The 17,960-nt window shown below is 42.4% G+C and overlaps 1 protein-coding gene across 11 annotated transcripts in view; it reads right to left on the bottom strand.

The window, feature by feature from the left end:
- The window catches only part of ERC2 (ELKS/RAB6-interacting/CAST family member 2), a 677,274-nt gene that overhangs the window by 571,608 nt on the left and 87,706 nt on the right, over positions 1-17,960 (bottom strand). For 7 of the 11 annotated variants that reach the window (XM_056860395.1, XM_056860344.1, XM_056860410.1 and 4 more), the window contains exons 2-3: positions 5,098-5,121; positions 4,141-4,557 (exon numbers count right to left, since the gene is read on the bottom strand). In XM_056860395.1, coding sequence (XP_056716373.1) covers positions 4,141-4,557; positions 5,098-5,121 — 441 coding nt within the window. The remainder of the gene's footprint in view (positions 1-4,140; positions 4,558-5,097; positions 5,122-17,960) is intronic. The other 4 variants (XM_056860352.1, XM_056860378.1, XM_056860418.1 and 1 more) reach the window with 1 other exon arrangement.

Raw genomic sequence — 17,960 nt, 5'->3', positions numbered from 1 at the left:
ACAATGGTAAGTTAACACAATGAATACTTCTTCCATTATATAAATCATGGTGTTATTGCTGTCATGATCCAGAGATCACTATGCCATAGGGAATAGACTCTCCCTCATCTTCCTTTTTATATTTCATAAAAGTTGGCAAAACTAAGAGTCCTGCATGTACTTCCACACTGGGTCCAAAAGACAGGAAGCATTTCAAGAGTGCCTATTTTGATAACAGAAACAGCTCTTGCTTTTGTACCATTGCCATGTCTAAGAGTGGCCTTGAACTGATGTAGAAAAGTTTGTTCCTGGCCATTATTTTTAACGTTTTGCAAAATGCAGAGGAAAAACATTTGCCTCTGTCTGCTAGCCAAAAATTAAAAATTAGAATCACGTGGCATTTATTCCAGTACTAAAAAAAAAAGCTCCTTTCGATTCTCACATATTTTTCATGAGGATGCCAATGCAAGAACAAGTCATTAATCAGCCACATCAGAAAAATAGAAGGAACGTCTGAATCTGCCACTAGTGTACATTCTTCCTGACCGACACAACACAGCCCATTTATGAGCACTAATGTATAAAATGGTGGATTGACAAGCAGGCTTCATTCTTTTATGGAACAGTAGCCCGCCCACTTTCAGTGCTGTAATAAAGGCCACAGGGTTTTTGTGAGGACAAAATGGGGAAGAGAGAACCACATACACCAGCATGAGATTGCTGGGTGAATGACGGGAGGGGGGGGGAAATAGATTAAGTACTAAGAAGCACTCGGCTTTCTTCTTTGTGACACTATCTGCACGTGTGCAAATGTAAATGTCTATACATTTCTTTAACATTAAGAAAATTGTGATGCCATATTTATCATTCCACTGACCTTCTCAGTTCTAAAAGGAGATGGCATTCTTCCAAGAAAGGTTTTATAACATTTTCCCAAAATGATTCAATTTTCTGCAAGGTAATATAAAACTTTCCTCATACCTTCCTGGTAATTCCATTGTTACTTTTACAAAAGAGTTCACACATTCCATCTAAGTATCCATCTCCATCTAATGGGCTTTTGTATTAAAATAACACTGGTTCAATCTGTAAAGAGTAGCCAATATTTAAAAGATGACTTTATCTTGGCCCCCTTACATGAACCAACTGCCAAGTCAGGCATTTACTCAACTGATGTAACTTTTTAAAAAAATTATCATAAACTTTCAGCATTTGTATCACAGATATATTAAATACCTTTGCAGTAAAGCTGTTCGCAACATACAAGATTTCTTCACATTCCATGCAATCAACATGTGATCAAATCAATATACCAGCTATTGCTAAAATGAAAAATTGCACAGATTAACATTTGAACATCTAGTTTTAGGCCCATAAACATCCAGACGTCGTGTGCACCCTGAACTGAATTAAGAATCAAGTGCTACATGCAGTTCCCTCATCCTTTCCCATTGATGTAGCTACAGGTGGAGCTATACCAGGCAGCTACTATGGGATAGGCAGAGGTTAGATGGATTCTCAGCTCCCTAGAGACCCATCACAGACCCCTGGAGGCCCTGCCGCTGCCACAGCTCCCAGGGGCCCACCACTGTGGCTCCCACAGTTGGTAGCTAAAAGAGTGGGGTTGTCTGAGAAAGTATGGCACAGGAAAAAGAGGGGGGAATTGGGAAGGGGTGTGGGAATAGAGGGGGGAGATTGCCTGAGAGGAGGTGGGAAAGAGGGGCAAGATTGTCTGTGAAGGTGAGGGGGGAAGAGAGGGGTGAGAAGGGGGCAAATGGGAGTGAGAAATGATTGCCTGATAAGGGGTGACATAGAAGTGATATGTTTAGAAAGGAGGTTAGGGAAGATTGATAGATAAGGGGGGAAGGGAAGGAAGCAAAGGTGTGGTGATACCCCCTTCCCACAAGTTTCTTGTGGGTCCCTGTTTGTATAGTCTAAAAGCCAAGTCAGCCAAATCTCAGGATACTTAAATCTGGTGACTGAGCTGTAAATGGATGAGACAAATCATCTTATACGCCTGAAAAATGCCCCAGGTTTCCCAAAAAATCTGAAATCTAAAAAAAAAATGTTGGGTTTTTTTTAAAATCTCAAAATGATAACAGGAGCACCTGTAGCTGTAACAAATAAAAGCCCTCAGTGGCCATTGCTAGGCAACCACAACATTCTAGGCTTGGGAAGGGACAAGGCCATTTCTGCAGCTGTTTTTGCCTTTGCTGGAGGACTTATCAAGGATAGTCCTGGCAGCAACCAGTGAGTAACTTCATACCACCATAGTTACATGACTTAACCTAGGCCTGGCTGACTGCTACTGTTCAACAGCAAACACCCTATGAAAGCCAGTGTGGTGTAACAGTTAGATCTTTAAACTTTCAGCCTAACCTACCTCACAGGGTTTTTGTGAAGATAAAAAAGGAGATGAGAATGATGTAGGCTGCTTAAGTCCCCACTGTGGAGAAGGCAGGATATAAATGAAATAAATGAATAATAAATATAGCTGAAGATGGGAGGCAGATAAAAGGCAGGTTAGTGAATTGCTGAGAGGGAGCGAATAAGGCAGGGAAAGGGGAGAGGATATGGAGTTGCCAAGAACAGGGAAAGAGGGAAGGGTATAGGGCGGGAGATACAGTAGAAAGTAATGTGTCCCCCACAAGTCTTTAAGGTTTCCCTACCATGGAAGTAGGCCTGGTGGAGCAGCTGACACCACACAACTGGGCCAGAGTATTCCTAGTTAAAGGCTACCAGTGTGGGCTGAAGACAGAGGGGTAGATATAGGTTGGCTGTTGGATGGGAGAGAGATGAAATCAGGAAAAGGGGACAGGCTATGCAGCACTTTTAGGGAAGACAAACAAGAAATAATGGGAGAGGGGGGAATTACACACACACACACACAAATCCTTGAAGGTTCCTGCTTATCAATATATGTATTTCTCAACATGGCTCCATGTGTGGATACTTAAATCTGGAGACCGCATCTGTGAACAGACAAGGCAGATCTTTCTATAAACTTGAGGAAAACCCAAGGTTTGTAGAAAAAACTGAAATTTTTAAAAACCCTCCACATTGAAGTGTTAAACCCCCCCCCGCTCAAAAAAATAATAGCAGTGGCTGTACCTTTAAGAAATGAATGTGCTCTGCAATGACTATTGTGGTGGTTACTAGGCAACAACAACAACATTGCCAACATTCAAGTCATGGTTTCTGACAGTAAAAGGCAGGAGGGTCCAGGACTCTTCCCAAGCCTGTTTTGGCCTTTGAGGGAAGACTCATGGGGCCAGGCTCACCAGCAACCACTGCCAAGCTCAGGTGTTGGTTACTATTCAACAACAAACACCGTATGACAGCCAGTGTGGTGTAGTGATTACAGTTCTAGATTAGGGAGTCTCAGGTGGAAATCCCCACTCTGCCATTTGCTGAGTGACCTTAGGCCAGTCACACACTGAGCCTAACTTACCTTGCAGTGTTGTTGTGAGGATAAAATAGACCATAGGAGAACCATGTAAGCTGCTTTGAGCTTCTATTTGGGAGAAAGCTATTGTATAAACAAAGTAAATAAATAATAAATATAGCTGAAGATGGGGGGCAGATAAAAGCTAGGTTGGCTGGAGAAGAAAGAATGGAAAGAGAAGAAGATATGGGGCTGCCACGAGGACGGAAAGAGGAAATAGTGGGTGGGGAGATACAGGGGGAAATGAGATGCCCTCAGAAAGCCCTTATGGATCCTCCACTTGTAAGTTTCAAAAAAGTGCTTCATTTGTGCTCTGTCAGGTAGGTACTGATAAATGTGGGAAATTGATAGCATCTGACCAACTATTGCAACACAGTGACAATAAATCATTCCTGAATACAGCTACAAAAATTACTATGTACTAAGATACTTTTTTAAGAGGTAGGAGCATTAGTTTTTTATTAATCACCACAAATATAAGGATGTAACTTAACCTCCGCGGAAATGCAAGTGAGATGTTCAAAGACACTGCCAAAGAGTAACCTATATGTAAACACGTTCCACTTTTCTCGTGTACCTTAACAAGGGAATTGTTAAATTGGGACAGCCTGACAAAAGGGTAAGGAAAATGTTCCCACTTCACTTTCATATTGTGATAAAAACCTTAGCAATGTCCTTTTAAACGAGTCACTTTTAAATGAATGTGCTTTTCTTACCTCTCTAAGATGTATGTTTTCCTTCTCTTTCTGGTCTAAAATCACTTCTAAATGATTAACCTGAGATTCAGCCTCTGCCATCCTTCGAGTTCTTTCATTGTCATCGTCCATTCCTTTGGATGGCAAACCTTTACTCTGCAACATTTCTAACAGCTTTTTGATGGATTCATCTCTGGCATTTAGTGTCTGTTTCTGTGTTTCAATTCTCAGCTCCATTTCTTCCAGAGTTTTTCTCAAAAGAAATAACTCTTTTGCCTGCCTGTCATGTTCAGCCTGAAGCCGTCGAAAATTCTCCTCTGTAAGCTCAATGGTAAAATGTTCAGCACCTCGATTTCCACTTTCTTGTTGAAGGAGATGATTAAGGTCTCTCTGGGTTCGAAGCTCGTCTTGGAGTGCCTGAATAGTTAGCTGAAGATGCTGCAATGCAAAAGGAAAATGTGAATGAAATTTTATTCTGCTGTACTGCAAAAATACAATTCCATGATAATTAATATAATCAGTGGTGAAAATCTAAATGTGCAAGTGACATTATTTGTAATGAAGCTTCTCAGTTACTTCTGGAAATCATGAAGAGATGAATGCACACGCAAAGACACACAATGCAAATTACAAGTAGTATTAACTGGGAACAAACACATTCTAAGACAAGGAAGTAAAAAGAATTACATTTAAAATATTTTTTAAACAGTGGCACTTTCACTAGCAATACAGCATCTCATGTGCCCTGTTGTTGATTCTCTCAGACTAGATGCCTGCTTCTCTGTTCCATCAAACTGTGAAGGTTATTTGTTCTAAGTACTCTGAATGGAAATAAAGGGAATTGTTAAATGGTACTGATAATGAAAACTATGAGTGTTTAGTAAGCGGGATTGAGGCATCAATAACAAGCAAACAAAAGCTCATATATTAAGCAAGAGTGCATTTTGCAAATAAATGTACTGCAAAGAGTGAACAAACCTTTGTTCTCCTGGCATCCAAAAACTGAACAGCATGGGAAATGAAAAAAAAATTGAAGCAAATCAACATAAAGTTTAGGTGCAAGCAAAGAAAATTCAACAGAAAAAAAAAACTAAATTTGACATAAAAGTACCATTAACATAAAAGAAAACATTTTATTCTTTTATAAAACATAAACTTGCAATTCAAAAATATTTCACACACGTGCACACAATCCATGCTGTCACAATTATAGTCTAGAACAGAAAGCTACTGAGTTAAATCCAGAGGACCACAAGCAGACTGAAGACAGCTACCACACTCTTCTGCAAATGCTTATGTACATGCTGGTAAGAAAAGTCACATCAGACTCAAATAGGTCTATAGTAGTTATCAAGCTTATTGAAGAGCACTGATGTGGTGTAGTGGCTGGAGCTAGTATCTGGGAGCCCTGAGTTCTGACCTGCAGGTTGTCATGAAGGCTTCTGGAAGAACTTGTATGAATCAACCCTCTCTCAGCCTCACAGAATTGTTGAGAAGATGAAGTGAGAAAGGAAGAACCATGTACACCACATTGTGCTCTTTGGAGGAAGCATAAAAAAAATGTGCTAAATGGATGGTGCAAGCATATCTTTGGATTTGGTTTGACTTTTCCTCTGCAACATGATAGAGCAACACATGAAAGCTCTTCTGCATTCAGAAGCATAAGCACAACTTTGGATCCAACCTAGAGTTCATGTATTGTGTGTAATGACGGCCAAGCCAACATTTTCAGACCTCTCCCTGAACAATTATGAGGTGATAACGGCCCCCCAGAAGAATGCAAATAGGGGAACTGTAAATGGATGAAAATAAGGTTGAATTACAATTCCCCACAAACACACTAATATATTTAAACAAATCACATATAAAGTTAGTGAGTCAAAGAGAATAGTTTCAACTTAGCCTTTGCCATTATGTTCAGGTAATTTTAAACATGTTACCCAATTTATATTCTGAATTGGTAGCTGTCTCCAGAATTCAGCACCATGAGATATTTTTGAATGTTCAGTAATGCTTACAAAGCATCCACTTATATTTTGCTTCCTTAAGTCATAAGGAGTTTCTATTTGCACTCATGGCATATTATTGCTTAAATCAGTTGTTTTTTTAAATAAGACACTGTTCCTTAAAGTAAGCTATCAGTCCCATTCCCATTATATTAAAAATTCAGCTAATATGAAATTTGAAGGAGCTGATGTTTATATAGATTTTATTTATTTATTTAAACAATTGCTAGTCACCTTTCTACCTTGCAGAACTCAAGGTAGCTTACAAGGTAAATAAAACAACTATTATAAAACATATAACAGACCACAATTTAAAATCTCCACTTAGGACTGCCAATAAACAAAAACCAATTAAGTCAAATACAGTCCTAAATAGAACTGTCTTCAACTATTTCCTGGAGACCAAAAGTGAGAAGGTCAGGCACACCCTCCTGAGGAGGTTGTTCCATAATTGTGGGGCTGCCACTTAAAAGGCCCTCTCTCACATACCCACCAGACGAATTTCTTTGATTGGTGGGACAGTCAGAAGGGCCTCTCCCTGTGATCTTAATTCCCAGGCGGGAATGTATGGAAGACAGTCCTTCAGATACCCCTGTCGCCAGCCATGTAGGGCTTTAATGCTAGATACTAAGCATTAGTTAATCCTTGCTCCTGTAACAAATCAGAGGAACTTTGAGAGAAACTCACTAATATATTATAGGTTTAGTGAAGCTTTGGACATGCATGCTCCAACAAAAGTTAAGCATTTGAAAGTCCCAGTGTCTGCTTAGAAGCGTAATGCTCAGAAAATGTGAGGATTTTGTCAGCTGTGCCTGAATAGGACTACTTGCTTATTAGAGCAGCTGTAAAAGGCCACTTAATAAACAATAACATAACATTCCCTCCTGTCATTGCTTTAGAACTGGTGTAAAGGGAAATAACGCATTTTGTCAAAAGCTCCATATTTGTTCTTTTAAGAACAAGCTATAGGCAAGCATGCCAAATGCAAAAATATAATCAGAGATCACAGTGTAACAGTTCTAACACACACAAAGAAAATGCAGAGTTTTATTTTTATTAACAGTCTGTTAATTGTTTTTCTTTCTTTCCATTGACTGATGTTGGAAGATCCCTTCACTCTGATCCTCCCAATGTAGGGAAGGAAGGGAAAACCGAAAGACTCACAATCATACACCATGTGTAATTCATAGACTAAGGCAGGGGTGCCCAACTTGGTTCACATGGGTGTCACTATTAGAGTAATACATAACTTCACTTGCTGACATTTTGTGGTTCACTCAGCCTCCCGTGGAAGCCGTTTTGTGGTTGTGCCCAGCACCCTGTGTCAGAATTCCAAAGATGCCAACAGGCAGGCTTTCCAGGTCCCTCTTCGCCTCTTGTAATAACAGGAGATCTCCAGATAGTACCTGGAGGTTAAACAACAAAAGAAACCAGCACGGCTGCCAATAATGACTAATGAACAAATATAATGAATGTCTATAGAATAGGACTAGGTACATACAATACTTATACAATATAAATGTGACCAACACAAACCAAAGATATTACAACATGCATTCAGGTATAGTCCAATATTAGAAACAATCTTATTCTTCAAGTATAATTATGCCCAAAGGTACAAAATGCAATTAATGATGCTGCACAGTCCAAAATATCAAGAACAGTATAGCACTATGTGCCAAAAGACAATTCGATGTGCAGAGCAGAACACAAAGTTCATATGCAGAGTAGAATGCGAAAAGGACAGGCCGACTTCTAAATCCTTTTCGAGCCTCCTTCATCAGTTGCTGGATGCAAGATGAAATTGACAAGGGCCCTTACGGTATATGCGTTCTCCTATGGAACTGACTGTTCCACAATGCCAATAGGCACTCAATGCCCAGAACTAAAACAAAGCATGCAACAGTACTATAATCTTATCTTTATAAAAGGTAAAATATGTGCTATAACCGAAATTAATGTTTCTAATATTGGACTGTACATGAATGCATGTTGTAGTATCTTTGGTTTGTGTTGGACACATTTATATTGTATAAGTATTGTATGTACCTAGTCCTATTCTATAGACATTCATTATATTTATTAGTCATTATTGGCCACCGTGCTGGTTTCTTTTGTTGCTTAGCTTCTAACAGCATGAGACCTTTCTTGTATTAGTACCTGGAGGTTGGAAACCCTACTGAAAGGCTAAAAAAAATTGGGGAGCCCAGGCCTAATGGGACTCAGCCTTCTCAGCCAGAGACAGGACAGCTTAAGCACAAGTAAGCATACGGAGAAGGAGAAATTGCTTGGAAAAGCATCTTCTCCCACCCCACGGACACAATACAGACTAGAGATGAGCTACTGGCAACATCAACCTTTTTCCACAGCAAAAACAAAAACCTCTTCTGCTTATACAATTCTTACAAAGAGTGAAAAGGTCTCTTAAATTCACAGGTCTCTCTACTAAATGTTTTTAGTAAATTCAACGGGGCTTATTTTTAACTAACCATGTATAGGATTCCCGCCTTATGAATCATAGATCCTGATACAAAGGATGGGAAGGTAGATATGATAAAGATTTTTAAGCAAGTATTTAGCCTCTGCGACAGATGACAGCGTCTAAGCATTTCAACATAAACATGATGAGCAGGCCAATTCTGTTCGCGTTTACTTAGAAACAAGTCCAACTGAGTACAATTGGACTTGCTCCCAAATATATATGCATAGGACTGCAGACTTGCATTCACATGGACACATGAAGCTGCATTATACTGAATCATACTGTTATGGTTCAACTGGCCTCAGACCGGCGGTACCCCTATGGACTAGCCAGCAGGGGTCTCACTCCCAGGTTCCTCATTGGCCACAGTCTACAGCGCTTTGCTTTATTTTCAGTCAGCACCCTAGTGCTATAAAGACTAAATGAACTCTGTGGCCACATCCCTTGCCTTACTGTAATCCTCCCTTGGCTATAAGACCCTCTGGGAGCTGGCCTTGCTCTTCTCAGCTTTATTGCCAGAGATCTCTTACCGCCTTATCCCAGGCCTCCCAGATAGCCTCATCTGCTGCTTTCCACAGCTGTGTGTCGCCTCTTGCCTTGGAGCTGGCCACAGCCCTCTCAGGCTTTCCCTTGGCAGCCGCTTCTGAAGCCTCCAGACACTCCTGCCCTGCTCCTGCATGGGTTTCTTTAGCTGCTCCAGCTGCCTCTTGTCTCTCTCCCTCTCCCAATGCCGTTTCCCTGGTTGCTATCTCACCTCTCCTTTTCAAGCCTCCTTCCTCTTCCTCCCACTCTCCTTTTAAACACTGTGCTCGTCTGCCCTCTCCTCACCCTCCTTCCATCATTAGTCTGCCTCTTTCAGCCCTGCCTTTTTTGCGTCCGACTGTGCTGCCAGAGTAGGGTTGCCAGCTCGAGGTTGGGAAGTGCCTGGCAATTTGGGGGGTGGAGTCTGAGAAGGGCTTGCTTTGGAGAGGGGAGGGACTTCAATGCCATAAAGTCCAATTGCCAAAAGAGCCTTGGCTACTTACCGTGAAGGCTTCTTCTGCTCAGAGGGACGAAGGGCATCTTCATTATGGGTGTTTCCTTTTCCTCTTATCTCGGGAGGCAGGAACCAAATATTTAAATTTTTCTGACCTCTGAGGGTAAAAGCCCCCTTGTGATCAGTTAAAGACTTTCCGAGCCTTATATATTTAAGATAGACTGAAGAAACATGTTAGTTATAATTCTATACAAGAAATAAGTTCCTAATAAATATTAACGATGAACCTTTAGGATAACTATAAGTCATGAACCAACAAACAGCGTTTAACTTGAATTGAATGTCAACTGGAAGTTAGATGTAACCATGATTACCTGTAATTTTATTTTATTTGTTTTATTTATATTTTACTGACGTCTGGGCGGGCAAGATGCCCTTCGTCCCTCTGAGCAGAAGAAGCCTTCACGGTAAGTAGCCAAGGCTCTTTCTCGCTCAGAGGGAGAAGGGCATCTTCATTATGGGACATACAAGAGCTGTCCCCCGCCCTTGGGAAGGTTAGACGTCCTGAAGTATACTTTGCAGTACTCGTCTGCCTAAGGAGGCATCTGCTGACAAGTATAGATCTAATTTGTAGTGTCTCACAAATGTGGACACCGAGGACCAAGTTGCAGCCTTACATATCTCTTCCATAAAGCACGGCAGTCGAAGGCTGCTGAAGTAGCCGCACTTCTTCCCAAGTGGGCAGTAACGCCCGCAGGAGCAGGTAGGTTACTTATTCTATAAGCCTGTGTTATGTATAAGGTGATGGTCCTACTAATGGATGCCTTGGACATATGCTTGCCCTTGTCAGGTGGTGAGATATGAACGAATAAGGAGTCAGAGTTCCTAATAATTTTAGTAAGATAAATGTAAACAGGTAGTGCCCTTCTTAGGTCTAGCTAGTGCCAGGCCTTCTCCTTAGGATTCTTGGGGTTAGTGCAGAAGATGTAAGCACTATGTCCTGCTCCCTGTGAAACTTGCAGCTACATTTTGTCCTATCTCAGTGATTGGTTCGAATGGTAGTTGTGTGAGTGCTGTCAAAGCTGTGTGCAGGCTCTAGTTGTGAACCTGTGTCTAACAGGAGGAGCTAAATAACTGACGCCCCTTAAAAAGGCTTTTATGTGATGGTGTTTGGTTAAGCGGTATCCAGATACCTTGGGTACTATGGTAGCTATAGATGCCAGTTGCCTTTGTAGAGTGCAGGTAGCTAGCCCTAAGCTCTGTCCCTCCTGATGGCTTCCTTGTTGTCAATATGGTAGTGACGGCCACCGGGCTATAACCTAGGGCTATAAGTCATCTCCTTTCAGTGCCCATGTGGTCAGTTTGTACCACCCTGGATTGGGATGGCAATTGGGTCTTGTAGAGGGAGATCTTGTCTGTCTGGAAGTCTCCAATGGTTCTGTATGGACATCTGAATTATAGATGGGAACCACGGTCGTCGCAGCCAATATGGAGCTATGAATCTGACTGATGCTTTTTGAAGTCGTACCTTTCTCAATACCCTTGGAGGGAGGGGGGAACCCGTACAGTAGGTCGTGTGGCCCTGGTGACATTAAGAGGTCCATTTGTTCCGCCCCCTGTTGATGGTACATGGAATAGTACCTTGGCAGCTGGTGGATGATGCTGGATGCAAACAGATGAATCTGTGGCGTGCCGAATCTCTGAGTAATAAGTTGAAAGACCTCTGGATGTAGAGACCATTCTGCCTCGCTGATGTCCTGTCTGCTGAGCCAGTCTGCTTGTATGTTGACTGTGCCCTGAATATGTTCTGCTGATTTTGATGAGAGGTTGGACTCGGCCCAAGGAAAAATGTAGTCGCTTCTGAGGATCGTCCTGATTTCTAGGGCACTGATGTGAAGATTCTGTTCTTGATAGTCCATGTTGCTTGAGCCATTGTCCCTTGAGTGTGGCTTCCCAACCTGATAGACACGCGTCCGTGAAGATTTGAATTGGTGTTGGACGGAGATACCAACTTCCTTTCGTCAAATTCTGAGACTGAAACCATCATACTAGTCTTGATCTGACTTCATCGGTCAGGATGAGATTTCTGTCACTTCTTCCTTGGTATGTCTCTTTGGTACGGCCTTAAGAACCATTGAAGAGGTCTTGCTCGTAAGCGTGCCCCTTGAACTGCGGGAATGCATGCAGACATGTGACCCTTCAGTTTGGTCAGGGACATTAGAGAAGGCGACCGGGAATTAATCGCTTTCTTTGCTAGAGATGAAATGTTGTGGATTTTTGTCCACTGGAAGGTATAAGGAGTTTGTCAGTGTGTCTATGTCCATCCCCCATCTCTCTCAATCGTTGGGATGGAACTAAGTGGGTCTTTCTGACCCGTGTTCTGTTAACCTCTTCAGAACTCTCTCTGAATGATCTATGCTCTGCTAGTTTGAGCTTGCGCAAATCAGAATGTCGTCTGAGAAGGGTGCATTCTCACGCCCTCCTCGTGCAGAGATGTGACTGGTGTGTCCAGAACTTTGGTGAACACTCGAGGAGGGGCGATGATAACCCGAATCGTAAGGCCCTGAATTGGAAGAGGTGTCCCTTGTACGGAAACCGAAGGAAACAACAATGTGCCGGGTGTATTAGAATGTAAGAAAATGCTTTTCCCTGAGGACCTGTGTGACTGACTTTAGTGTCTCCATCCTGAAGCGCTTTAATGGGATAATCTGTTCAGAAACTTGAGGTCTAGGATGGCTTTCCATCCGCCGCCTTTGTTGGGAACAGTAAAGAATACTGAATAGACTCCCAATGTATGCTCTAATGGTGAGACTGGCTCCATCGCCTTGATGTCTAAGAGGCCTCTGAAGTTCTATGGATTTTTTTTTGGGGGGGGGAATGTTGGAGATATTACTAGTCGATGTGAAGGAGTGTAAGAAAAACTCTATCTGATAGCCTTGTGAGATAATGTTTGTGACCCAGAGGCCTGGTTGGGAGGTGACCACTGACGGTGTAATAGGCTGAGCCTGCCTTCCACTGACTGGTGGCTGGCGTCACTGTTTGGTTGGGCGGTCGGGTTTATCCCCTTTATTGCCCTGGAAGGTGGAGGATTTTGGAGATTTATTGAATTGTCTTCCTTTACTAAAGGAGCTGCGATTCTGGTTCCGGTGGTTTCTAGGTTGATCAGGTCTGTATTTTTGAAGTATGTGGTATGCACGAAAGGACATAGAGGGAGTGATCCCTTGGATTCCTTGCGTAGAAACTTGTCTTTGGTCTCCACTGATATGGGGACCAAATTGTCTCCAAGCAAGGTCTTTCCCTGATACAGGAAGCCCATAATAACCAATTTTGATCTATATACTCCGCTTGCCAGGGGCGTACCCAGAGAGCCTTTCTGGCAGCTGAGGCTGTGGCTAGTGTTCTAGCTGCATATGACATGTTATCTAAGGAGGAATCAGCTAGAAAGAATACCACTCTCGAAAACATGGATGACATGGTATCTAAGGTAGAATCAGCTGGAAGGATACCACTCTCAAAAAAAAAAAAAACATGGATGCCCTTCTGGCATCTGATGCTGTGGCTAGTGTCCTAGCTGCATATGGCATGGTATCGAAGTTCGAATCAGTTAGAAAGAATACCACTCTCAAAAAACATGGGTACTCCTGTAAAGGCGTTTCTTTCTTCCTGTGGAAAAAGTTGATATAACTTCCTAGTCCAAATTATTGCCGCTCTGTATACTAGGGCAGAAGTGATAGAAGCGCTTGATAGTGAGTGCCAAGGCCTCTGAGCATTTATGCCTGCTAACTCTGCCTTCCTATCTGTAGGGTCCCTAATCATGGCAAGGCCATGTAACAAGGTTGAAGGAGTGAAGGCAGTGACAGGTGATTCTACTGAAAGCACTTTTAGAATTTTAGAAGCACCGATAAACCAAATATAAAGGCTTCCTAGAGGCTGTGGAGCATTGTATGGGTGCCATTGGTTTCTCCCGCTCTGCTTTCAACAGAGTTAGAAATAATCAAGCGCTGGCACAAACCTATCTGGAGTCTTTTCTCCCACTCTGAGTCCTCTGAGAGATCAAGAGTAGCTAGGTTTTTATGCCAATGCAGAAGGAAATCTTCTGCGTTAAATACTATAGACAGTCTGGGTACCAATTGGCAATTTTGTGACCGTGAATTAGCTTTCAGCGCTGCTTAGGCTGGCCAGCACGTACTCTCTTGGTACTACTTGGACTGGTGATTGGCTCACCAGGATCTCAGGCAGAGGTCTTCCACATCACCTACTACCAGAATTGGCCCTCTGCATGCCAATCCGACGCTCTGCCACTGAGCCACAGCCGTTCCCCTGCTTTGGCTGATATTCTGCCCTTTTAGCAATCAGATTACTGTTTGTGGTGCTGGAGGGTGTGATCCCTACGATCCCTGTATGGATGGGGCAGGATAAGGAGGTTGTACTGTCCTTAAGCCATCTGAGAAGGCGTTTTTAATCAGGGCGGAGAGCTCTGCTCTTACAGGAGTAAAACAGGCTGCATCTATGAGGGGGGGGGCGAAGTCACCTTACCGGCAGTCGATGTCTCCGTTGATGCTTCCCGCCCTTGAATAATAATAGGCGAGCCGCCTGAGGACGGAGCATTGCGAGGCAAAAAGGCGAGCCGCCAGCCTCCTTCATTTTCCCCGTTTGTGCAGTGTGGGAGAAGTGGCTATAGCCGCTGTGTTCTCCTGGCTGCTTCCCGCTGCTTCCCGTCCTTGAATAACAATAGGCGAGCCGCCTAAGGACGGAGCACGGCGGGCGAGGCAAAAAGGCGAGCCGCCAGCCTCCTTCATTTCCCCCGTTCATGCTGTGTGGGAGGAGCGGCTACCGCCACTGTTTTCTCCCGGTCGCTTTCTGTTGCGATCTGGCAGTCGCGTCTTTCAGGCGCGGCAGAGCAGCGTGCGTTTTGCAGCAGGCATTTGGCGCGCTTGTTAGCGGTCGAGCCAAGCCGTTTGTACTTGCCTGCGCCGTTCTTGACGCTTTTGCCTTTCCCTTTTGAGTTTTGGTCCTCAGGTCACCAGAGTGACTGTCCGAGGGTTCATCTAATTGTAGTGGTAAGGCCACTAGCAGGCTAGGGTCTAAATTGGCAGGCGCTATATAGCTGTCCTGATGCCGATCCGCCATTTTTTTTTATTTTATTTTTTTTGGCGGGAAAAGACCCTTCTGAGGAGAATAGGCAGAAAATTAAGACAGTAAATAGAATTGAGTAGTAGATTAATTAGGTTAAGTTTAGGTTTGTTAAAATAAGAATATTTTTAGGTCTAATAAGTAAGGTTAAGGTTTCTCTATTATTTCTGTAGAAGAGGGCTGCTAGAAGGCTGCTCTCCCGTTCAAGGCAGGAAATAGAACTGGTCACAAGGGGGCGTTTACCCTCAGAGGTCAGAAAAATTTAAATATTTGGTTCCTGCCTCCCGAGATAAGAGGAAAAGGAAACACCCATAATGAAGATGCCCTTCTCCCTCTGAGCGAGAAGTGGCCATTTTCTCCAGGGGAACTGATTTCTATCGCTGAGAGATCAGTTGTAATAGCGGGAGATCTCCAGCCCCAAAATGGAGGTTGGTAACCCTATGCCGGAGCATGCCAATGCCAGCCAGAGCTTGCAGCGGTGGGCCATCTGCTACGTAGACAATTGGCCTATCAAGGTCAGTATTGTCTGCTCTCACTGGGAGCAGCTCTCCAGGGTCTGAGGCAGAGATCTTTCACATCACCCACTACCTGGTCCTTTTAACTGGAGAGACTAGGGATTGAACCTGGGACCTTCTGAATGCAAAGCAGATGTTCCACCGCTGAGCCATGGCCTCTTCCCTATACTTGTATGGAAGTGTCTCAAGGAAAATCTGCAATGCTATGTATACTTACTTGGGAGTGTAGTTTGAACTCAGCAGAAAGATACAGGAGATTAGGCTGCACATATATCCTGTGTAACAATTCTACAACTCCAACACTGCAATTCTAATTACATTTACTTGGAAGTAAATTTCACTGTAATCAATACCCTTGCTTTCAAGTAAAGATGCTTACAATCAGGCTGCAGAAAACCTTAATACATGGAAGAGAATATCAATTGTGCAATATAAATCATGTGAAATAAAATATATGATGAACTGAGCAGAAGCATTTAAAGCATTTAAATAGAGATCTCTCTAACAATCTAGAATGTGATCTTTGAACAAAATTCAAGGTACATCTTCAGCTCTAACACTTCAAATTGCTTTTCTTGTGTTTTCTGATTAAATTGTACTTTTACACTTTGTATTCTGTCCTTAGCAAGAAAATCATGCTACAAGTGAATTAAATAGATAAATAAGATCAGTAGATAGGGAAAGATATTGCTCTATCAGAAAAAAACGTTCTTTTCCACAGACTTTTTCTATTTGGATTCCAAAATGTCTCCATTCCCACATGATTTTGCTCAAGAACTAAAAACGAGCCTAACCATTCCCTCTTGAATTTGGATTCCCAAGTGTCTCTTGCCTACAAAAAGATCTCAGCATTTGAATGGCATTGTTAACTGCAGATATCTATTCTGAAATCTATGAACAGGACTCTTAGAATCCATTTTTTTCTCCAGCAATTAGACCTCTAAGAGAATGATAAGGGATCTCAGATTCACATAAGCCCTTTTGAAACAGCAAGGGGAAATACTGCCTTATTAATGTTCTCCCTAGCTTGCCTGGCAGAAAATGAAATACAATGCACTCTATGGGTTCATTATTTCTATAGCACCTAAAATTGCATCATTCACTTTAAGAATACACAAAGTACTTAGGTATGAAAGAAATAGAATCCTGTCCAAATCAATTTATAATAGAATGGAAGGAAAGTAGGGAATTGGAGAAACTGGGCAATAAATTGCCAGAGGAGATCTTTGAACATCTTTTCTCAGCTTCATCTCCAGGCCCAGAAAATTCAAGAAAAACATTCGGTGTCCCCCCCGCCCACCTCAGTGTTTTGTTTAGCTTTTTCAAAGAAAATAACCTTTTTTGGAATAAGTGAAATGCCTTTTAAGTTGAGTTTTTCACATTCAGAATGTATGCATCATTAAATAATGATAATTCCTGAATATGCCATAGACATACACAACATGTTTCCAAGGATGGGTCTAATCTTCATACAATATACTATAATATATATAACAAACTATTGCATTATGTGTTTTCAATGTTAAAGGTTAGCCAAATATCCAAATATACCGCTATTTCTATAAAGATTGTATGAGACTGCCCAAATAATAAATTTTCTCAAGTACATGTATATTAATACTTTTTCTAGTAGAAAACTAAAGCAGTGTAATCCTATGCAGAGTTACCCCTGCAAATCTTCATGGGATTATAATACTTATTCTTTTAAATTCTATAAATAGGCCAAATAGGACAACTCTATATGGTAACTAGATTAGAAATTATGCATCTTATGCTGTTAAATTAGTAAAATAGGTTTTTAATAGCCCATTCCTTAGAATTGGGCCGAAAGTTCTTTGGAGGCGGCATGACCTCGCCACCAGCGTAAGTGCGTGTAATCGTGCGATTACACGCACTTACGCTGGCGGCAAGGCCAGTCGGCAGCAAGGCCACTGGCAGCCAAGTGCGGTGGGACCGCGCCTCACCCCTATGCCAGCACGGCCTCTCCATGGTGCAGGCTGTGGTATAGAGAGGCCACACCAGCGCAGGGGGGCGTTCTGGGGACAGGACGGGGGGAGGAGCCGCCGGTTAAGTGGCTTCCTATCCCAGTTCACTGCAGTACGCTGGCGCCGGGAACGGCGGTGCTGGTCCTGCTTTTTAGCAGTTTTCAATGGGGCTTTTAGCCCCGTTAAAAAAAAACACACACAAAACGGCTTTTTTTGTTCCCCCGGCGTGCATGAATCGGCTTAGGAAGAGGCGCCGCTGCGCCTCTTCCCCGCCGACTCCGCACGCCGTTGTTTCAGGAATGGGCTGTAAGTTTGACAAAAATTAAGTATTGCAAACATTTCAATTTCCCCTAAAATTTCTGCCGTGGTTTGGGGGGGCATGAATTCAAATGTTTCTGATATTATACATCTCTGCATCTGAGAGTGATTGGGTGTGCCATCAAGAATTGGATGCAAAGAGTTTTGCCACTTGCTAGTGTGATAAAATTTATGATACCAAGCTATTGATACCAATAGGCTCAAGAGTGCTATACTGCACTGTGGCTATTAGCTGAAGTTTAAAGGATTAAAAGAGGAATCATGGGGGGGGGCTTTATGTAGGCAATTTTTTTACTTTCTCTTTTGGTGATCAAAGTTAAATCACTTCATTTCATTCTTTGAAATCTTTTTTTATTTAATTTTTTATTATTTTTATAATAAATACAGAAATACAGAAAGAGCACTTATACAACCGTCAAAATTACA

This window comes from Euleptes europaea, chromosome 1, assembly GCF_029931775.1.
Source record: "Euleptes europaea isolate rEulEur1 chromosome 1, rEulEur1.hap1, whole genome shotgun sequence".
Classification (NCBI taxonomy): domain Eukaryota; kingdom Metazoa; phylum Chordata; class Lepidosauria; order Squamata; family Sphaerodactylidae; genus Euleptes; species Euleptes europaea.
This window is presented reverse-complemented; position numbering and strand designations above follow the sequence as displayed.